Genomic DNA, 23,786 nt, shown 5'->3' with positions numbered 1-23,786 from the left:
TAACCTCAAACCAAAATCTTGGATGATGTGGTTCATGTGTTAATTTTCCAGGGTCACTGTGACAAAGTACCACAAACCAAGCAGCTTGAGCAACAGGAAACATTGTCCTCTTAGCTCTGAAGGCAAGTTTTCCAAAGTCAAGGTGCCTGTAGAGCCAAGTTCACTCTGAATGTTTTAATAATAATTTCTGCTTCCTCCTTGTCATTTCTGGTTGCTGGCAATGTATGATGTAACTTCACCCAAAATTTCATCACTCCGATTTGGATCTCCATAGTTTCTGTGACCCCTTCCCTAGATTGGTGTGTCTTCAGATCGTAATGATACCAGTCATAAGATTAGGGACTAATATGACCATGTTTTAACTTGATTTCTCCTCTAAAGATCTTATTCCAATTTCCATCACATTCAAAGGTACTGGGGAGGTAGGGTTTAGATGTTTTTGGAGAAAGGACATAATTCAGCCCCAAACAGGTTACAGCGAGGTGTCCATTGGGTGCCATCAGCACAAACTTCAAGACCCAATTGCTTTCTGAGAGCCTAATGAGTTAGAAATGGTGGTGTTATTTCAGCACTTGGGGAGGAGTGTTGAAGGAAGAGGGTCATGAGTTCAAAGACAGCTTGAATAGACAGCAAGACCCTGTTTCACAGTTAACTAGCTGACTAAATAAGCCAGGGCTGGAAATATAACTTAATAGTATAATGATTGTCTGGTCTTTGTGAGGTCTTGTGTTTTGTCCCCAGCACTGGTAGCTAAATTATTAAATGTTAATTTAAAAATGTAAATACTTGTGTTTATATAGTAATGAAATATAGTTTACTCTCTCTGGCTCTTTGGTTTCATTTTCTGTGTGTGTGTGTGTGTGTGTGTGTGTGTGTGTTCTCTCTTGTGGTGCTGGGGACTAATCCTACATACAGCTTCGTGCACATTAGATACTCCTTTTCTACATTGTGGAGGGCTCCTCCAGGGCGGGTATCATTCTTTGTATTTATGTCTAGCAAGAGGCAAAAGACCCAAGAGGCGAAAACAAAACCTCAGGCCAGAAAATGCAAGTACTATTGTAGGCAGAGAAAGGCTGGGAGGGGGCTCTCAGTGGAGTACTGATCTGCTGTAAGGAAATACATCGTCTAACCCCCTTTGGAGCTTCCAAAGGGTTGGTTTCCCAGGAGAGCCACTAAAGTGCTCAGGAGGAGGTAGAGGGGCGGCGCCCAATTCTAAGGTTCTCTGCAGCTGCATAAGTGTGTTCAGAACGGGACAGGATGACTAGCCAATACCAGCTTCCATGGTGTTTATGGTGTAAGACATTGAATTAAAGACAGCATCTTGAATTGTTTTGTAAAATGGCATTTACATGATGGAAAGTGTAAACAATGAATTCTTAAAATAGGATTGCCAAGCCAAAGTAATGAAAAGGTCAGTATGCATAAATTTTCACTTTGTGGACTTCCTTGTCCTCACATTCCCTCTGTTTGTTGTAGTAATAGAAAGTATTGTCCCTCCGCTGAAGTTTCTTCACGTATCCTGTCTCTGGCCAACGGTCTACCTGCATGGGAAGGATGAGAACGCTGTAATGCCAGTTTTATTTTATATCATATTTCACCATCAAACAACTGCACCAAAATTTAAAGTCTGAGGGCTGGAGAGATGGCTGAGGTTAAGAGCACTGGCTGCTCTTATAGCAGTCTTGAGTTCAATTCCCACCAACCACATGGTGGCTCACAATCACCTATAATGAGAATTGGTGCCCTCTTCTGGCCTGCAGGTATACATGCAGGCAGAACAGTATACATTATGAAGTCTGAGATAAACTTAAAATCTGTGTGCTCTTAGGGAGAGCATTGTGTGCACACACATAAAGCAAATATTAGTTTCCAACCTTATTCTGGAAAACACGTACTGAATTGAGTGCTTCTCTTCACAGTCAAGTCTCCAGGTTTTAGTGTCTACATTATGGCCAAGATCGAAGATATGTGCCAAGTAATTTACAATGCATTGTTTTTATATTTCTAAGTGACTTAAAATGTTGTAACTTCAAAAACAAATGCTGCAGGAGTAAGCTGGGAGAGAGCCCAGGGCCCCTGCTGAAACACTATGTTGATCATGGGCTTTCCGCAAGGACTTAAGTGGTGGTTTTCAACCTGTGGGTCTCGACCCTCTGGAGTCCAAGGACCCTTTCACAGGGTCACATACAGGATATCCTGCATATCTCATATTTGCATTACAATTCATAACAGTAGCAAAATTACAGTTATGAAGTAACAACATAACAGTAGCAAAATTACAGTTATGAAGTAACAACGAAAGTAATTTTATGGTTGGGGTCACCACAACATGAGGAACTGTGTGAAAGGGTCTCAGCATTAGGAAGGTTGAGAACCACTGCACTAAAGGCAGGCACTGGACTTGAAGAAGTACCTATGCACTTCTACCCAAGCTTCAAGTTCACCATCAAGTCCAGTTTTTGTATCCTGCCACTTTACTGAAGGAGCTTATCAGCTGTAGGAGTTCCCTGGTAGAATTTTTGGAGTCACTTATGTATACTATCATATCATCTACAAATAGTGAAAGTTTGACTTCTTCCTTTCCAATTTGTATCCCTTTGATCTCCTTTTGTTGTCTTATTGCTCTAGTTAGAACTTCTAGTACTAGATGGAATAAATATGGGGAGAGTGGACAGCCTTGTCTTGTTCCTGATTTTAGTGGTATCGCTTTGAGTTTCTCTCCATTTAATTTGATATTTCAAGTCCAATTTTTAATAGAAACTTGAACTCACACAGTCCTCAGAAATCCTTCCTTTCTCCCCACTATTCCTTCTTCTTACTCTGATTTGTCTATCATTTGCCTTGCTCTAACTTGTATGTACTTTCTTCTTTCTATCCAACTTCAGTGTTGCGCTCTCTTGGCCAGGTTAATGTGTGGTGGCTGTTGGTTTCAGACAGTGTTTCATGTATTTGCTGTCTGTGCTACATAGCCCAAGGATAACCTTGAACTTCTGACCATCTGGCCTCCACCTGGGGATTACAGGCATGCAATTACCACCATACTCAGTTTATGTGGTGCTGGGAATGGAGCCCAGGGTGGCTTCCTGCATGCCAGGCAAGCATTCTAATAACAAAGCCACATTCCCAGCTGCTGTGTGTGTGTGTGTGTGTGTGTGTGTGTGTGTGTGTGTGCGCGCGTGTGTGTTCTTTTAGGAACTTGTTAAGTCAAAACTAATAACTTCTTTGGCCCATAACTCATCACAGTGCATTCTGGAACCCAATGTGTTCTTTTTATTGATAAAAAATGTTCCTTCTGAATTTGTGAGATGCACTTTATCATTATCAAAAGTCCAAATCCAGTTCTGGAAAATCAAACCCTTTTCTTTAACATGACCAATATGGGCCACCCTTCCCTTTCACATTTCTCCTATAACTCACAGTCTGCAACTGGAAGAAAAGAGTACACGACTTGGGGAACTGTGTCTATTATTTTCTAGTAACTTGTCCCTTTTCCTTTTCCATTTCTTTCACCTGCTTTTGTTTGAGACAAAGCCTCCTGACATAGCCCAAGCCTAAGTGCTTCAACCTAAGCTCCTTCCTCAGTCTTGAGAGCGCTGGGATTTCAGGCATGTGCCACAATGCATGGATCTTGCATTTTCTCTCGTCTGCTTTAATTATGTGTCAGTAGAAACAGACCCCAGCACATCTGATCTGCACGGCAGGTCCAGCTGCATTTACTTTGTAGGAAAGCAGCTAATGTTTCTAATACTTAAGTCAAAGCTGCCACCAGCAGGGAAAAGGAGTGTCCTCAAGACACCGGGACAGGTTCTTATCCCTTCTCCAGATTCCAAAGACAACGCTGTTAGTGTATAAACAGTGCACTCACTAGATCTTCAGCACATTCAAGGTTTATGCAGGAGGGAAAAATCCATGGTAGAAAGTCAGGTAGAAGGTCAAATAGTGAGGCACCCAATGGTGTGAGCTATCTAGCTTGATATCTCCTAATGTAAAATTAGTTAATTGCAGAGTGTAGCTACAATGGATATGGTGTTTGCATCTGTAATCTGCCTGGGAAGTGGATGTAGGAGGATGTAGCAATTTGAGGCTTTTATCTACATAGTGAATTCAAGGCCAGCCTGGTTATAGAGAAAGATCTTATCTCAAGAAACAAAATAAAACAGAAAAAAAAGACACCAATATATACAGCTTCTTTCTAATTCACTGTCAAAATAAGAAGAGAAAGGATATTTTACCACAACTGAATATATGATAATAGTTAGCAGAGTAAGGAAAAGGACTGTTTGAAGATTCACGTATGTGAGAGCACAGTGGTTCAGAAAGTGTGCATGTGCCCAGCCAAGGGACCACACTGTCCCCCAAGTTGTAGACCACCTTTATAGGCCTCAGTCTCCCTCCCTTCAGATGAGAGTTTCAAAGATTTCTCTGCAGCTGTACTTCGTTACTCTGTTATTAAAATACATCTCACCATCTGCGAAACTGGTTTTTTGTTTTTATCAAGTTTGAAGAGCAGTAAATTTTACCATAGCAACTTGGTTCACTTGTTTATATTCGATCTCATCCCGATAGCCTGCTTGCTGAAATCTATACAGGTTTTCTATTTCTTCTGACCACTTCTTGGCGCGACTTATTGATTTCGGTTTCACATCAGAACTCGCCATGGCTACAGAGGCCTTCCTAGCGATTATTTCTGAAAGAGGTTAGAACAATTTCATAGGTAACATGATTACAATTTTCAAAACCTTTAGAGTGAACAAAAATGACTGAAGAAAAAAAATGGAAGCTCAGTAAACATTTCACATTTTAACATTCATTTCTAAGACTGTTGTTTTGGGGAAAACAAAATGATGCACCCAAAATACTTTTTAGTCCTAGAAGACACACAGAGAATAGTTAATTTCATCATCAAAACTGCAGTTATGAATTAATGTTCTAAATAGCCATTCTTTGTCTCTGGACACTAATAGTGTACATTTATGAAAACATATTGTCATTTGTATTTATCAATATACTCTCAAAATATCCCCCCACTATTCCATTGATTTATATTCTCTCTTCCTCTCCTTTTCCTTCTCTTTTAAAAAAGGAATGTAAGGACAATCACTCTTAGCAAGGCATGGTGATGGACTTGAGAGGCTGAAGTAGGAGCAGCTGAGGTGAGGCCAGCCTGGGCTGCTTACAAATCAAAAAAGAAAAAGCCCTCCTCTTCTCCCCTTTCTTGTTCCCAAGGCACACCTTCCATTATTTTCTTGGGTCCCAGTGTCACACTGTCCTCTGGTAGACTAATGTAGGAAGACAACTGGACAAGTTCCATGCTAATTGTTTGTTATGTTAGATCATTGATTTGAAATGGCATGGGTGGTTACTATTGGTCCAGGACATTCAGCTCTCCAAGCCTAGTTTACATTGTCTACTTACCAAACTTCCATTGCTGAGTTTTTCCCCTGGTTCCTGGGACTAAACTCAGGACCTTGTATGGGATATTTTATTTGTACTGAAATGTGATTTTATTTGTATGTTAATAAATAAAGTTGCCGGGGGGGGGGGGGGGGGTCAGAGCTAATAGCAAGCCATAGCAGAGCTGGGCGTTGGTGGCGCACACCTTTGATCCCAGCACTTGGTAGGCAGAGCTAGGTAAGTCTCTGTGTGTTCAGGGATACATCCAGCATTGGAGACACACACCTTTAATCTCAATACCAACCATAGAAGACCTGGAGGTCTGTACAGACAGGCAGTGACGAGGTGGTCATGTGGTTGGGTTTACAACCAATGAGAAGGCAGAACAGAAAGTCTTTATAAAGACAGACACACAGGAAGTAGGTCTCTTTCGGAGAGGTAGGACCACCGCAAGAGGAAGATTTTTAGCAGCTCTGACCTCTTGGCTTTATTCTTAGCAATGGTTCTGAGTTTCTTATTGAATAAGACGGTTACTTCTACAACCTTGTGAGTACAAGCATTCTACCATTGAGCTGCATGCCTAACACCACAGTCAGTTTTTCCAAGGCATTGTCTTGTATTTGTTTTTCTCAAATACTTATTTTGTTACAAAAAGTCATTTAACTGACATAAAGTACCCAAAATTTTCACCGTGGATTCCTTGAATCCATTCTATTAATGTTGTTTGTCTAAAATTCATTGTCACACTTCATAAAGATGATCCTAAAGGGAATTCATGTACTTTCAACCACGGTAACAAATTCTCATTAGGTTAACTCTTTAAAAGGTAAACAAATACATTAAAATATAATAGATAGAAAATGGAAAATTGTCCTCATATCAATTAGAAATATTCCTCCTTGCCACTGGGTGAACATCATCCCAAAGATGGGCAGGCTCACAGCAAATGCCTTCACAAATGGAATACATTTAGCTTTTACAGAGGGAAAAATCAGAAAAGGAAAGAATGACGGACTTGCTGAACCTTCTTGACTGTTTCCCCAGTGTGGAAAATGTAGCCTTCAAGTCTATTCTCACGGTTAGTAAAAGAGAGACTATCCGGAAGCTGTGACCTTGGTTTAGTTTCCAGTATCAGTCACACACAAGTACTAAGGGCAGCCTAGGAAAGATGAGTACCCACTACAGATGAGGAACTTGCCTATGCTCTTTCTACATCCTCTGGATCTTTTGCTACATTACTTACATTATTACATCTAAATAGAAGGCTGTTTACATTCCATTTGGAAATCATATTACCACCGCAGTTCAGTTTAGCTCCAGATTTAAATTAATTTAAATGAAATCACTGGAATTGTATAATTCTAATTCTGATAAAAATAGTAACAACATACCAGATAAAGATCAGTATTGGGTTTTGCAATTTTTTTCCAGTGTGCAAACTGACATGCACATTGGTTAGACTAGGGAAAATTAGGCTTTTGTTATAGAGTGTGAGGGTTTTTTTTTTTTGTTTTTTTGGTTTTTTTTTTGTTTTGTTTTGTTTTGTTTTTGTTTTTCGAGACAAGGTTTCTCTGTGTAGCTTTGCGCCTTTCCTGGAACTCACTTGGTAGCCCAGGCTGGCCTCAAACTCACAGAGATCCGCCTGGCTCTGCCTCCCGAGTGCTGGGATTAAAGGCGTGCGCCACCACCGCCCGGCGAGTGTGAGTTTTTAACAACTTTTGTCTCAGTTATTTTAGATTCAGGCTCATGTTGCATCTTATTGATTTCATTGTTATGGTATTGTAAGAGTTTTTGTAAAATCTGGAAAGCCCGATAAAACAACCTAGTTTTTTGTTTTATAAATCCATTCATTTCACTGTGAAGTCTGTCACATCACCAATGCACCATACACTAGTGATGACTAATAAGTGAGCTGGAAATATGTAGTAAAGCTTGGTAATCCACTTATATGAGATGAATCAACACACACATATTAGAAAATATGATATGAAGAATCATGAGAGGGAAAATGGGAATTCATTATATTAAAAATACATTCAAGCAGGGTGCAGTGGTGCACATGTTTAATCCCAGCACTTTTGAGGCAGAGACAAATGCGTTTCTGTGAGTTCCAGGACAACCAGAGCTACACAATGAGACTGTGTCAAAAAACAAACAAACAAACACCACTCAAGTGTCTAGAGCACGACCCAGTGCTTACAAGTTCTTATTGTCCTTGTAGAGGATGAAGTTTGATTCTCAGCACCAAGTCAAGCGCTCACAACCACCAGCCTTTCCAACCCCAGGGAGACCCATCACCACCCTCTACTGGCCTCCTCGGGCACTGCACTCATGTGTGCATGCCCTCTTAGACACATCCAAACACAGGTCATAAAAATTACTTTAAAATAATAAAACCTTTTAAAATATTCAAAATTAGTCACGTCTATGAAGTTGGTGGTTGAATCACTTTGCTGCTTCCACAGACAAAGTTCATTTTCTCAGGGCAGTGTTTCAGGGTTAGTTCTGTTTCCCCATCGTATTTACTTAGCTGGTTGATATGCAATAAGATACTTAAATTTGCTTGTGTCATTCAAAAATATTTTCCTGAGTGTCATGTCACTTTTAGGTTAAGCAACTGTTTAAAGTAGACACCTAAAAACGCTACATGTTATGGAAGGGTGGAAAAGATGCTGACCCAGTTGAAGTTGCAGGAAATCACAGTTTTTCTTGGCAGGAATGCCCACCTTAAAGACATTATCAGACATTTGGAAATTTAATGTGAATTTCACCATAACAGAAAAAGTAAATTTAGTACCTGCAGTAACTATGCTATGAAGTGGTAGTGCAAATTATATTCTAGTTATTAAAAGCAAACAAAGTGAGTCTTGTGAAGTTCTGTGTTTGAGATGGCGAAACCAGACTGCCTGACCAGAGTTAAATGACTTCAGGTGTGTCGCAGTTCAAACGTTATGCGGGACTATCCTTAGGCGCTGCACAGACATTTGCTCTCAACCTCTGGGTCTGACCTCTGGATCATCAGATGTAAAGGGTATGAAAGTATCGATGCTTCGATATTTGACTTGTTGCCAGAAAAATAATCCCCAACCTTTTGTGGAAGAGATTTTTTTTCATTAATTTTTTTGCTCTTTAAATACACTACCACAGTAACAATTATACATTTTTTCCGTTTTTGCTTTCCAGTTTTGCTCAGATAAAAATACCTATGCATAGTATTTTTTAAAAGTAAATGAAAAAATTATTATAGAATAAAAACACACTTCTATAATACATAGGTGTATCACTACAAACAGGAAGTGGCAATGCTTGAGTGTCTGTTTTAGAAACGGAATTTCATTAAGCACTATTAAGGGCTATGTGTGCGCTGGAAAAAGAACACCACCAATCTCAAGTCCCTGACAAATTAAGGTTCTAAAGTAACAGCAGACACCTGTGACCTGCCGCCTCACGCTCTACAAGAAGGACTGACAATTTAAATGAGACTGTTGGTGCATACCTCTTAAGTCCCGTTTCTTCCCCTACTTAACCCTAAAGCGTATGTCAGCGCCTCGAACACAAACCTGGGTCCCAGGACCCTTTTCCTTATTACTCTGCCCGTGTGCCACCTTAATTACCTCTTTCTCTACTTTTCACGTTGAGCGTCTCTTTAATTGGTGTATTAGGGATGGCTGGCTGAGTCCTGCCTGCTGTGACTGAAGCTTTTGTCCCATAACTCTAAGAACATGATAACATGCCTAATCTTACAACCCCCAACTCTCCTCACCTTATTTCATTATTTGTGCTCCAAGCAGGTGGCGGGATACAACTGAGGATCCCTTTAAACTACATGTAAACCTTGGCCAAGAAAATGAACAAAAGCCGGGACTGTTTTCTGAATCCAGCTCTCACACTGGGTCCGAAACAGAACACCATTTTCCGAACCCAGTCTTCACACTGGGTGTTCATTTTAAAGACAAAAGTGCCGCCCCGCGCCCCGACCCTAAGCACTCCGTTATGGTCGGTCCACAGTCCATATGTGCCAATTTGCGTTTATGGAGCATAAAGCCACCCTTACGAGGGTTTCCCACAGCTAGCGTTCTCTGCCTGCCAGAAACCACTTTCTTTTTGCCATAAATCACGATATCTGTAAGGTATAACTTGCCCAGAAGAAGCTGGGCTAGAGACAGTCCTCTGAACCCAGGCATTAGAGGGCAGAGCCATTACAGTAGCTGGTTTGGGGAGCGCAAGAATTGAGCTGGGGAGCCCATCCTAAGATGTAGGAAGGGCCAAAAGAAGACCGCCCTAAAAGAGAAAACCCAGGTACCAGGGCGGCCGGGCGGAAGGGGCGGGTCCTGCGCTCCCGCGGCGGGGCGGAGCCAGGGGCACGGCGGTCAGGGACCAGGTCCTCGCTGTTCATCCGCTCAGGCCCGGCTCCCGCTATCCGCGGTTACCCTCGCTCAGCCGGCCTCGTAGGAGGGCGCAGCGGTGCTCGTGTTCTCTACTCGGGATCCGTGGGCTGAGTCAGCCGGAGGCCAACTGTTGCGGCTGTTGCCGCCCGCGCGTCTCCTAGCAACGCAGCGACGCCGCTCCGCCCGCTCACGTCGGCGCCGCCCGGCTCCCGCCGGCCCCGCCCCCTGCTCCTGGGTCTTTGTGCGCACTTTAAAGGGCTAGACTGGGTGAGGAGGTCGGTGTTCCGGAGTCAGAGGGCGCCCCAGCTGAGCCCTCTTCACTGCTGTGATGAGACGGAGACTCAGAGGCGTTGTATGAAAGCGTTTGAGAGACTAGAGATCGCAGAGGTTCTGGATCCTGATAGAAGATAAGTGTCAGTGTGTGTGTGGATTCAAGGAATCCGTCCAGCATGGTGTCTGACTATAACTAAACGAAAGTTAACTAACACCTATAGCTTTATTTTCCCATCAGTATCTTCAGTGATAGTTAATGTCTCACTTATTTTGGTGAAAAGTGATTCAAGATCAGTATTTTTGAGTGCAGAGCCGTGATGAATTGCTAATAAACAGAGGGCGAAAGGGAGAAGGGCGATGAGTGGGAGCCAGCTCATTGAGAAGACCCAGAACCGGTAGTTAACTGGGAGGGCTGGGGAGCCAGACCAGAGCCATGACAGATTTCTAACAGCCCTGCCAGGGACCAGGCCTTAGTTTCGGTTTACTGGAACTAAGACCGCAACTCGGGCAACCAATCAGCAGACCCTCACAGCCTTCTGCAGATTCCTCCCCCAGCCCTTTGCTAGCTAAAGATAGCTTTTCCTACCCTCCAGTCAACAAGCCCCTAACCACTGCAGCCTCCAACCAATCAGCCCCAGACTAATCTTTCCTCCTCCAATCAGCACCAGATTAATCCCTCCTTCGGGTCGCTCTTTGCCACCCCAACCTGTTGCAAATAAACGCTCCTGCTAAATTGAATACGTGACTGTTGGTCTTTCTTGGGGGCTTCTCTCAGACCCTAACATTAACAATGTAGGAATTTTGTGAGCCAGTTAAACGCAAGCCGTATTTTTTACAGATTAAATTCTGCAAAATTCTATTTAGGAAAGTTACTAAATACTAAAAATAAAAGGATCTATTTATAACCCCCAAATTAATTTCCTTAGCCAAGATATATCTCTGAATTTTAGATTTATGTCTACAATTTGTATTCTACATCCAAAGCCAACCTCTACCCCCAAACAGAGGAAATCCTGCGGTTTGCACATCTCCCACTTGGAATAGCTGTCGCCCAGAGTCCTCTGTTTCTCTTATTGCACCCATCAGGGAGACCTGTTGACTTTAATAGCTCCCACACAAGTCCAAAAAAGCCATCTCTCTGCAGTCTCTCTGGTGATTACAGTAATTCCCAATATCTCTCCCCACGCCCATAGCTTATTCTCAACACAATAGTCCTCACAATCCACTTAAAACCTAAATCAGATGATGCCAGTCTTGGGCTTGGCTTGTGACCCTGCAATACTTTTCCATTTTATTCTCAGTAAAAACAACAATAAAGGGATTTAGCTCAGTGGTAGAGTGCTTGCCTAGCAAGCACAAGTCCCTGGGTTCAGTCCTCAGCTCAGGGGAAAAAAAGGAAATAAATAATAAATAAATAAATAAAACCTCAGAGGTTTACAAGGCCAGTAAGACTCGGGAGATCTGCATACTGCCCATATGGATTTGTCATCTTCCTCTACAGTCCTGGATCAGTTTTCTCCAGCCATACCTGGTTTAACAGCACCTAGCATGCAGCAGATATGAATGCAGTGTGCTTCAAGGGAGTACATACACATCATCACCTCACTGCTGCTGATTCCGCTCTGATGCTATGAAGGAAGTGGGATGTCAAGGTAGCTCTGAGAGAAGTGCTTCAGAACACAGTGGCCTGGAATTTAAACCCGGACTCTGCTTACTGAGAACATGACCTTGTGCAATTTACATAACAATGCCCCACACCTGTACAATGACCACAAAAATGAACCTGTCTGCTAGGGTCGCTGTGAAAGGCAAACAGCAAACAGAACACTGACAGCGTTTGGAACCACACAAGTGACAGTGACAATCTTCACTAGAATATGCGTTCTGTGAACAAAGGTTTTTTGACTACTTTACTCGCCACTACGCCTTAGTGTTCAGCCCACGGTCTGTAACATAATAGAGTGGGAGACTATTCATTAAAGGAATAAATGGATTTTGACCATCAGATTTCCTGGGATATTGTAGTAGCTTCTTTGGTTCCTTTCCTGAGACCTGTATATATTATTCCATATATAGATTTCATATATGTAAACAATGTTTTTTTTTAAAGCCTGAGTGCAGATACTTATGGAGGCCAGGGGCAGTGGATCCCCTGGAACTAGAATGACAGGTGATTTTTTGAGCCACCCAATGCGGGTGATGAGAACTGAACTTGGTCTTTCTGCAAAAGCAGGATGAAGTTTTAACCTGCTAAGCTGTCTCTCTAGCCATAACAATGCACTTTGATAATATCCACCTCCAACTCTCCCTCCCACTCTCCCCAGACACCCCAGCAATTCACTTTTACCCTTCATGTCTTCTCTCCTTGCCTTGTTTTTGTAAGAAAAGTAAAAGATTTCTGAACCTGCAATGGCCAAAAATAAACTCAAAAGCAAATATGTGATTAACCCAAGGTGATTGTACCATGGTGTACCTGTGTCAAATTTGCGGTTCCCTGAAGTCTCTGTTCTAGTATTGGTTGTCATTTTGAGACAGGGTCTCACTATGTAGCTCTGGCTGACCTGGATCTTGCTATGGAGACCAGGCTGGTTCTGAACGCACAGAGATCTGACTGCCTCTGCCTCCAGAGTGCTGGGATCACATGTTTGTGCCACCATACCTGGCCGTCTCAGTTCTAAACATAAAATACACACACTCTGCATTACACATGCTGTCATGCCACACAACACCAACAAACACTGCCTGAAATAGTACCTCAGATTCAAAAATTACAATATTTTTACTGTACATACTATTTTTTGCTAATATCAAAACAATAGTTTAATTATGGGAATAAAAGACTTTTAATATTTTCCTACCATTATCCCCCAGCATCTAAGTATTAAATTAATACATGTATGGATTGTATTATGTTGTATGTTTAATTTCAAAAATTGCCATTTGAGATGCTGGTTTGAGCTTTATAAGAAACAGTCAATTTTGCCTAGCATGGAACAGAATTTTCAACAATATCTGAACTGGTTGTAAATATCTTTCTGCCACTGGGATGTTGTCATATTTATGCAAAGCGACATTCTCAGCACTAATGATTATAAAATTAGTACCGATCAACTCTTAAAAAATGCTGACGGTGTTCTGCATACTGAAGCACCAAATATTGTCAAGACTGAATTCTTTATGTAAAAAGAAACAGGCCTGTCCATCCATTAGTAGACAAATTTGATTATATGTGTGTGTGTATGTGTGTGTGTGTGTATGTCAATTTTTCAGCCCACCTGTGCAAGGATTGTCTACTGGCCCTGGGATCTGAGGGCCTGAAAGAATGGGGTGGACTACAGTCTAATGCTGTAGACAACTTTACTTCAGTTTATGTTTTTTACACAAATGTAACAAAGAAAGCAATGATCTGAGGAAGGTTCTTTGAATTCAGAAAAACATGATCAGAAAAACATATAAATGCAAATAAACACATGCTAAATATTAACAGAGAAGCCCTTTCCCAGAACTTTCTCAGGAGAGACCAGTTTAAATACAATTGCCTGGCGTGTACTACAGATTACATCTGGGAAAGCATGAGAGCAAGGCAGGAGAACATATCCAGATCCAGAGTGCACTGGCCAGATTGGGTTCTATAGCTGTGTTCTGACATCCAAGAATAAAAATCTTTTATAAATTGAATGTAAATGTTTGTCACAGGAGGCACGAAATCACATCCAAGAACAATCACATCCAGGGAACAAACTGCAGCTGAGGTAAAAGGCCCTCTGCCCTTTTTCCTGGATCCTCTCTCACAGTTCCCCAAGCATTGTTCACCATGCGTCATTCCTTTGACGGTGTTCCTGAAATATGTATATCAAAGAATTATTTTCAAGTAGATCTCTTCATGATTCATTATCAGCAAGTGCTTGATTTGCATGCCTGTTTTATATGTGTCCAGTGCTGTGTAAAAACTTCTAAAAGGAAGGAGAGTCCTGAGTGGAAAAAGTTAGGCTGTAAGAATCTAAGTGTGCATGTTGCTTACATTGTAACTTGATTCCCACCATTATTTCCTACTGTATACATTATAAAGAGGGAAGAGGTGAACAAATAAGTAAGAAGAAGAATCTTATTTTGTCTTGCCTCTTTCGGAGCTTCAACTTAGGAGCAATTCTGTAGATAGCCAGACTCAGGGCAGAGTGTATTGTTCTGTTGGACAACCCACTCACAGCAATAGTCCTCCTTGTTCTAGGACAGACCATCTTATACAAAGCCAAGGCTTTACTAGTACTACTGTGGTAAAATGTATACATTAGTGACTATGTCTAAGCCACTTCCCTCCACTGCCCGCCTTCCTTCTTCCCCCACTCCTCTATGAAAATCTGTATGTGAATAGAACTGAATATTCTGGCTGCAAGAGCAAGCCAATGTTCTCTGGCAGAACCAAGTAAGTCATAAATTAAGGCATATTTAAAATACATTTTTGGGTACACCAGAGAGAGATACAGCAAAAATGGGGAAGCGTTTCTATAGGTCCAAGATGCTATCTGATGACATTCTTAGCTTTGGGGCTGGTGGAAACTAGTGGTCTGCTAAATTAATAGATTACCAAAGGTTTCCATCTGTTAGTCACAAGGTGTTAGTTCCAACACAGAGTTGGACAAGGAATAGCTATTCCCAAGGGCTACTATAAGTAGCCTGAGATAAGGTAATTAGCTTCTGGGCCTGCAACATTCTTATCTCTCCACAGTACTGTAACCAGTCAATCCGTTTCTGCAGACACAGCTTCTTTTAGGGAGTTTTCCTTCCCACCTCCATAAGGCTTGTCAAAGTGTTCTGCATAGCAGGATTTGGAGGTTCCAGTTGTTTGTGATCAACAGTGTCTAAGGAGAACTTGGTAGGAAGGAGACAAGTACCACTGACGGAAGTCTTTGGTGGATCTTAATACTGTTACTATGAATTTTCCCAGACTTCCCCCCACCCCACCCCACTCCCGCCCCCATCATTCTTGCCCTCCGTTTCTTTATATATCTTTCTGGCTTTCAAGAAACACAGCTCTAGTGATTACTGGAGGCTAGCAGATCAACAGGATCTTTGCTTTTTCCCCCTTTTCCTCTAAGAATCTATGTCTGAATTGTAGCCTTCAAGATATAGTTAGCTTATGTACAAACGGGAGAGGGAACGAGTACCAACAGAATTTATTAACCAAGAGTCAGAGGTAATTTTCTCATCCAGTCCTCGTGGTTATCCTATAAAATACAAACTGGGAGAAGAGAAAAACGGAAAAAATAAATAAACAAAAACAAACAAACAAACAAACAAAAAAACCCAACTCGATCTTCGGTAGACAGGAGGAAATGCAAGGCAGTGTGATGGAAAATGAAGCTCCCTGGCCACCATTTCCAGCTGTGTTTTGTTTCCTGCCTCGGATACGCCACAGATGCCGGCAACTCTGCACCATTGCATCAAACACTTTTGGTTTCCTTTGTTGCTTTCTGGCAGGAACGTGACTCTTGGTGAGGAGGAAGCGGTACACACTCGCCGCGCTTCGCTGGGTCTCAGTGTGCAACTGCTGCAGCTATTTAAACCGAGGGCCGTGGGAAGCGGGAACAGGACTGGCTGCTCCTTGGCTCCGCCCCCTAGCGCAAGGCTCCTTTGATTGGACGTGGCTGAGCTCGGCCGGCCTATGGGGAGGCGGTGCGCAGGTTCCCGGAAGTGGCGGCGCCCAGGCTCAGTGTGCGGCTCTGCTTCCGCGGTGGGCTTAGGGTCTCTCCTTCCTGGGCGCTATGAGCTCCTTCCAGGGACAGATGGCGGAATATCCAACCATCTCTATTGACCGCTTTGACAGGGAGAACCTGAAAGCCCGCGCCTACTTCCTTTCGCACTGCCACAAGGGTGAGTGAGCCCCTCTGGCCACCTACTGCCTGGGCGGTAGGGCTGGAGAAGACATGACAGGAGGGTCCGGGCCTGGTAAAGGGGGGAGCACGCTGCGGACTCAGCGAGGCACTGGAAAGCACCCCTGTCCCAGTCGGCTCTTCTTGCTTTGGCTTTATTGAGTTCCAGGTCTGTACCACCCCAACTCTGGTTGCAGTCTGACCCTGGACCCTGTGGTAAGGCTGAGCTGTTAGAAATGCTGGTTACTATCCCAGCAGAGAGCTAGGTAAGGTTTAGTTAGCTCTTGTCCACACTTCCCTAATTCTCGTTTGTCACGCGTGAAGAAAACACGTTTCAGAACTTCTCCTGCACCCCGAGACATTAGGCAAGAGCCTAAGATCTATCTTTCTATCTTCCTATCTTTCTTCCTATCTATCTTTCTTTTCTCTCTCTCTCTCTCTCTCTCTCTCTCTCTCTCTCTCTCTCTCTCTCTGTCTCTCTGTCTCTGTCTCTGTCTCTGTCTCTGTCTCTCTCTCTCTCTCTCTCTCTCTCTCTCTCTCTCTCTCTCTCACACACACACACACACACACACACACACAGTCTATCTGATACACACACTAATCTCAGACACACACACTCTAATGTCTCTCACACACTAATCTCTCTCTCTCTCTCTCTCTCTCTCTCTCTCTCTCACACACACACACACACACACACACACATACACATAAAATCTGTAAGCTTGGCCAGGTGTCCTCCATTTTTTTTTTATTATTCACTTATTTTAGGTTATGGTCAGAGTTCATGTATCCTAGGTGTCGTCAAATCAGTTCACATAGGTTCTCTTACTACCTGACTGCCTCAGTCTCCTCAACCATGTGAGACTTCAATTGTTCTCATCAGCTCAGGTTGGACAACTTTCAGTGGTTTCTGTTCTGTACTCTGAAACATTCATCATCTGCAGAAAAACCAAAGACCTACAGGATCGATATGCTCATAACAGTGAGCCTTATGTAATTTCTCTCAATAGGAAGCTCACAAAGACAGCCCAGCTGTCATGGGCCGAGAATTCTCCTTTAAAAAAAATTAAACAAAACATGTTTATGACTTCTGATTTTTTTCCTTGTAGATCACATGAAAGGATTAAGGGCTCCTTCCTTGAAAAGAAGGCTGGAATGCAGGTAACTGATTTTTTTGCTACTTATTCATGTATAAGTAAACATCTTAACTGAGAGCGCCTAGACAGAACAGTACATACACCCTAAGGGGGTAGCTTGATAAGCCTATATATGTAGCTTCCACACCAATAAGAAACCGAACACTACCAATATCCCAGACCCCTGTCTAATCGCTGTTGTTCCTTCTCACAGAAGTAATTCCTATTTTGACTTCTTGTCATGAGGAGCTGACTTTGGTTATTCTTGAATTTTATATAACTAGAAGGCTTGATGTCATGGTGTAATCCCAACACTGTGGAAGCAAGAGGATTGTGAGTTCAAGGCCAGCCTGGGTTACATAGTAAGAACTTGTCACAAACAAACAAAAATAAGTAAATAGGATCATACGTTGGATGGATTAAGAAATCTTCTTAAACATTTTCAAACGTTCAATTATTTTTGTTTTATGTATATGCCTGTTTTGCCTGCCTGTATATGCACACTATATATGTGCAGTGCCCACGGAAGCCAGAAGAAGGTGCCAGATCTCCTGGAACTGGGCTTACAGACATTTGTAGCTGCTATGTGAGTGCTAGGAACTGAACCTGGGTCTTCTGGGAGAGCAGTGGTCCTAACTGCTGAGCCATCTCTCCAGCTCCACCTTCTACTTAACATTGTATTTATGTGATCCATCTGTGTCGCTGGCTGCAGCAATAACTCATTTGTTTTCCTTTTGGTAAGAGTGTATGTTTATGTGTGTGAATGGCTGTTCTCGAATCCTAGGCTGGCAAGATGGCTCAGTGGTTGAGAGCACTGGCTGCTGTATGGAGCAGGCGTGATGGAGGTTGAGAATACAGTAGTCCACATGGAGCTGGTATTCCCATTAGAACTTCTTGATAACCTTTTAAATAGGCACTGTTATTATTTCTAATTTACAGATGAGAAAACTAAGAAGCCAGGCAGGTTAAATTAGTTGCCCAGTGTCATAGGACCAATGTAGATGGACGAATCTCTCCCACCCGCCTGTTCCCGAATAACCAGTCAGAGGCTTAATATTAATTACAAACTGTTTGGTCTATGGCTCAGGCTTATTGCTAACTAGCTCTTTTATCTTAAACTAACCCATTTCTATCAATCTATGTATCACCATGTGGCCATGGCATTACCAGTTTGCTAGCACCTTGCTCCTTGGGCGGCTGGATGGCGTCTGCACTGACTCCACCCTTATTCTCTCTGTATCTTTCCTTGGATTTCCCACCTGGATATAACCTATCTTGCCATAGGCCAGAGCAGCTTCTTTATTAACCAATGGTAGCAACAGATATTCACAGCATCCAGAAAGACATCCCACAGCAGACCAGTGAGTGGCAGGACCAGCTTTTTTTGAGACAGCGTTTGTCTGTGTAGTTTTGGTGGCTGTCCTGGATCTTGCTCTGTAGACCAGGCTGGCCTCGAACTCACAGAGATCCACCTGGCTCTGCCTCCCGAGTGCTGGGATTAAAGGCATGTGCCACCGCTGCCTGAGGACTAGGTTATTAGCCAGGTCTGGCTGATTTCAGAGTATCAGCTGTCTATTGCTGTGTAACAGGTTACCTTGTAACTGAGTATCTTAAGATGACATCAATTCCTTAGTTTCTCTGGGTCAGGAATTATGAGAGTGTAACAATGGGGATTGCTGGTTTCTACCTGCCCGGCATCAGGTGGGACTGAAATTATCTGAAGACTCGAGTGTGTGAAACATGGAAGGATGCATAGACAGCAGCAAGGCCATGAGGAGCTGCCTTTTTGAGCTTGTCTGTCTCTGAGGTTTCTTTAACCGGGGGTCGCTAGTGTTGTAGTAGAGACTCCAGGGTTAAAAACTGTATGTCCTGGGACAGATATGGTGAAGCATGCTTTTAGTCCAAGCACTCAAGAGGCAGAGGCACAGGCAAGTCTTTGTGCAATTGAGGCCAGCCTGGTCTGCATAGTAAGTTCCAGGTTAGCCAGGATGACATAGTGAGACCCTGTCAAAATAAACAAACAAACAAAATAAAATCCCAAGGGTGAGTCAGGAGGCAGGCATTTAGAGAGTCTGGAGAGCAAGCTTTAAGAATCCTGCAGTTGCCAGGTGTGGTGACGCATGCCTTTAATCCTAGCACTGGAGAGGCAAACAGATTTCTGTGAGTTCTAAGCCAGCCTGGTCTACATAGTGAGTTTCAGGATAGCCAGGGCTATTATACAGAGAAACCTTGTCTCGAAACACAAAACAAAAAGAATCTTGCAATTACTTCCATCATATCCTGTAGTCAAGGCAGTTACAGAGATCTGCCCAGTTCAAGATGAAGGTACAAACATAAGCCCCTTCTGTTAATGTGGCAATGTGTGGGTATGGAGGTGAGTAGTTGTGGGTAGTTGTGTTTGAAACACAGTCTTGCCATGTAGCCCTGGCTGTTCTTGAACTTATGTACATCAAAGAATACAAACGGATGGGGTATATTGTGTGTGGAAATATAATTCAGCATGGAGTGTATTCGTAATCTCCAAACTATACCATTACATTTTTAGAATTTAATAGGAAATTACTATCTGTTCACTAGAAATGTATATACAAGGACTGGAAGGGTAGCTCAGTGGTAGAGCACTTGACCAGCCTGTGCAAGGCTCTGGCTTTGCTTGTGAGCATACATAAATAAGTAGATTTATATGAAGCAAAAAGCGGAATTTTCTGTTCCCAGCACCCCTTTCCTGTCCTCTAGAAGTAGCTTAACATTTGGTGGTGTCCTTCCCAGCTGCACCTGGCCGTATACAAGCATTGTTTTTATTTTCTTCTCATGATGGGGATCATTTGCTAGGCAAGTGCTCTACTACCGTGCTACACTTTGAGCCCCAAGCACATAGTTTCAGCATGAGAGAAGAGATGGGCTTCTTAGGGAGTGGGAGGACCCTGCAGGTCCCTCCACTCCTGTCCGGTGATAGGACTGAAATAGCTGATGGTATACTGGTACTGTGTTAGCCAGCTTGTCACTGTGGCAGGGCACCTGAGAAAAACAACTTCAAAGGGGGCAGGATGTGCTTTGCTTCCTGGTTTCAGTCTGTGGGTGGCAGGTTCCAGTGCTCTTAGGCTCCCAGTGAGGCAGAAACATGGGAAAAGAACATGGCAGAGGAAAGCTGCTCACCTCCGGCAGCCAGAAAGCAGAAAGCAGGAGACAGGCAGGACCGGGGCAGGGTATGCCCTTCAAGGATGGGTCCCCAGTGACGTCCTTCCTCCAGTTAGCCCCACCTCCAGCAATGCTATCAATTCATGACTCCATCACAGGATCCGTCCATGGATTAGGTGAGAGGCCTCGTATACCCCCAAAGCCCCACCTCTCTTTGGACATTGCACTGGAGACCAAGCCTAAGCACGTGGGTTTTAGAGAGACTTTTATATCTAAGTCCTGGCAGGTGTGTTGGGAGCCGCTGTCATATTTTCCATGTTAGATGATTCGATTTCCTGGAGAAAAGTGATATCCCGTGAAATGAATCGCTGACTCACCAAAGGGGCTTGTTTTGAATTGTGCGGAAACAGCTTTTTTTCTTCTGTTTTGTGTTTTGCTTTCAGCTTGAAGGTTTTCCTGTACTGTTCTCCAGTTACCAAGGAGCTGTTGTTAACTAGTCCAAAATACAGATTTTGGGAAAAACGAGTTGTAAGTCAATTGTAATTCAAAAAATTGTAATTTTTGAATAGCACTACTTTGTTGTGTACATGGGGAGTATTTTTACAGGCATTTAAAAAAAAAATCATTGAAATGACCCTTTGTCTAACTCCTTTCTTCATACATTATAGATCCATCATTAATTAGAACAGTGGTATTTGATGTGTAATTCGGCAGTTTAGGAGTCAGCCATTGGTTGTTTCTTGTTCCTCAAGAATGTGATTTAGGTCTTACACTTTCTTTACTCTCATAGACTGCCTAGCTGAGATGTATCAAAGTGTAAACAAAAACGTGCATGCTCATAATTTTTAAATCGCAGACTAGTTCAGGAAGAAGAAACATAATTTGAAGTTTATAACAAGAAAGGGTAGGGGCCAAGAGATGGTTCAGTGGTTAAGAGCACTCCAGCTCCAGGGGATCTGACTTCCTCTTCTGGCCTCAACAGGTATTCATACACAGGTGACATTCATACACACACACACACACACACACACACACACACACACATCTTTGAAAAAAGAAAGAAAGAAAGAAAAGGTAACAAGCAGAGTACTAGATATTAAAAGATAGAATGGAGCCAAACACAGTGACACAGGCCTGAGATCCCAGCATTTGAAATTCTGGGCCAAGAAGATCTCAAGTTTCTTTTTCTTTCTGAGGTTCTGTGGACTAAACGTAGGGTCTTGTGTGTGCCAGGCAAGTACTCAATGACTGACCTATATCCAGCCCCCAGATCATAAGTTCCATGTCATCTTGACCTACATGACAAAAAAGAATGAGAAACAGAGTGCATAACTGAGAGAGAGAGAGGGAGAGAGAGAGAGAGAGAGAGAGAGAGAGAGAGAGAGAGAGAGAGAGGCTCACTATGTAACCTTGGCTGGTCTGGAATTTGCTATATAGACCAGGCTGGCCTCAAACTCAGAGATCCACTTGCCTCTGTCTCCTAAGTGGTGGGATTAAATGTGTGTGCCACCATGCCTGGCCTAGAATGGGTAAGTTTTATTCTGGAAAAATGAAATGGATCTCTCCTCCAGAAGATAGTCAAAAGAAAATTGCTGCAACACGTAAAATATAAACATGGCAGAAAAAGTCCTATTATGAACCTTATTACCTTTAGTAGGAACAGATTTTTCCTTGGAGGCGAAAAAAATTAAGAAAGCCCAAAGGAAGGCCAATACTAATCTAGATCTAGATAAAGCAAAAGGATAGATTTAGAAAATAAGTAAATAAAAGGAAGGAAGAGCATGAACCAAACAGAAGCCCAAAGTGCCAGAGTAGCGCTTTTCCATCACATAGAGTAGAAGGCCAAAGAAGCCAGCCAAACAAACAAAAAACCAAGCACTGAAAGATCCAAGGGGGACGTTATTCACGGCTCTGAGAAGCCGCAGCTCAAGAGGACATGAGCATATATGCTGTCAACAAAATGCCTCTCATTCAAAGTAGTGTCTGCTGGAATCTGTTGTGTCTACTGCTCCATCAAAGAAGGGTGGCGACCACAGAGAGTAGGGTTAGTTAGGAATTACTGGGGGGCGCAGGCCTTAAGTAACTGGTAGCTGTCAAAAAAGTCTGCATGAAGGGTGGTGTCTTGCTGATGTCTGACAGATGACAGCTCTCAAGCCCCACCTCTTCTGTCCCCTCTGCCCCACATCTGGCATGTCTCTGTGAAAAACGGCCGCCATATCAAAGCAAGCCCAGGCCCGCCCCTTTACCACAGTGGCCAGGTGCGCAGCTCAGGGTGGTGCATGTCTGCCCAGCGTGTTTGATCCCCAGTGCTACCAAAACAACGGAAAACAAGAGGAGAGTCTGTGAGAGGGCTCAGTGGGCGAAGCTTTCGCCAGCAAGCCTAATGACCCGAGTTTGATCCCTGGGACCTATGTGATAGGAGGAGAGAACGGACTCCAAGTTAGCCTTTGACCTCTACGTACATGCTCGCTTCCCCCTCCACTCCACAATAATTAACTAAATGTGAATGATTTTTAAAAAAGAAAACAAAGGCCGGGTGGTGGTGGCGCACGCCTTTAATCCCAGCACTCGGGAGGCAGAGCCAGGCGGATCTCTGTGAGTTCGAGGCCAGCCTGGGCTACCAAGTGAGTTCCAGGAAAAGGTGCAAAGCTACACAGAGAAACCCTGTCTCAAAAAGCAAAAAAAAAAAAAAAAAAAAAAAAAGAAAAAGAAAACAAAGACAGAAACAACTTTATATATAGACTGAGACTGCAACAGACTGTGATAATAAGGAATCCACTGATTCCCAAAGAATGGAAGTGATAGTTAATGAGACAAAATTATAATAACTCGATTTGATCATGACACATACAAACCAAATTATTGTTCTGCACTCAATAATTATGTGTGGACATTATGTTTCAATAACATAGAGATAGGCAACATCTGCTGTCTCTAAAGCCACATCAGCCCATTCCATCCTGCTTGGGTGCTGTACCCAGAAGATCCTGTGCTGGGAGTAGCCTTTCATAATGCATGTTTAGTCTTGATATCCCACCTGCCAGCGGAAGGATGTCCATCCATGTTCTCTGCAGATCTGTCACATCAGCCAGACTGCTCTGCCTTTGCCTCTAGGATTGGGCATGTATTGTTATAGGTTAGTCTCTGTGGGGCAGTCGAGAATGGGGAAGAGTATACACAAGCTGGAATTCACAAAGGCATCTAGAATCTGGAGGGCAGCCAAGCCATGTCAGCATCTCCTTCAGCCTTGATAATGATCACCTGCTTCGGTACTACATGTGAGTTATAGTCACGTTGGCCTTGACTCGTGGAAGTCCATAAATGCCTCTGATCCCAGCACTGGGGGCAGGGGAGGGGGAGGGTTGAAGACAGGAGGATCCCTAGTGCTCACTGGCCAGCTGCAGGTTCAGGTAAAGGTCATCGAGGAAGACACCTGACATCAGCCTCTGGCTCCCACACATACATGCATGTACACAGGAACACATACATGCCTAGGAAGTGTCACAGTTCTGAATTACGAGGGACCATCAAAGAAAGAGGGTCACTCCAGAATGTAATCAGGCACTGAGGCAGCAGGGAGGTCCAGC

General features: G+C 43.2%; 2 protein-coding genes across 2 annotated transcripts in view; one reads left to right on the top strand and one right to left on the bottom strand.

The window, feature by feature from the left end:
• Positions 1–1,326: 1,326 nt before the first annotated feature.
• Meig1 (meiosis/spermiogenesis associated 1) lies at positions 1,327–9,800 on the bottom strand. The gene is made up of 3 exons (XM_059263585.1): positions 9,698–9,800; positions 4,521–4,687; positions 1,327–1,541 (listed from the first exon to the last, which is right to left on the bottom strand). The coding sequence occupies exons 2-3, from the start codon at positions 4,656–4,658 to the stop codon at positions 1,413–1,415; spliced, it is 267 nt and encodes an 88-aa protein (XP_059119568.1). The 5' UTR covers positions 4,659–4,687; positions 9,698–9,800; the 3' UTR covers positions 1,327–1,412.
• Positions 9,801–15,760: 5,960 nt separating this feature from the next.
• Positions 15,761–23,786, top strand: part of Dclre1c (DNA cross-link repair 1C) — a 29,400-nt gene continuing 21,374 nt past the window's right edge. The window contains exons 1-3 of the mRNA XM_059263582.1: positions 15,761–15,926; positions 17,035–17,086; positions 20,643–20,727. Coding sequence (XP_059119565.1) covers positions 15,818–15,926; positions 17,035–17,086; positions 20,643–20,727 — 246 coding nt within the window. The 5' untranslated portion in view covers positions 15,761–15,817. The remainder of the gene's footprint in view (positions 15,927–17,034; positions 17,087–20,642; positions 20,728–23,786) is intronic.

Source organism: Peromyscus eremicus, chromosome 5 (genome assembly GCF_949786415.1).
Source record: "Peromyscus eremicus chromosome 5, PerEre_H2_v1, whole genome shotgun sequence".
NCBI classification, from domain to species: domain Eukaryota; kingdom Metazoa; phylum Chordata; class Mammalia; order Rodentia; family Cricetidae; genus Peromyscus; species Peromyscus eremicus.
This window is presented reverse-complemented; position numbering and strand designations above follow the sequence as displayed.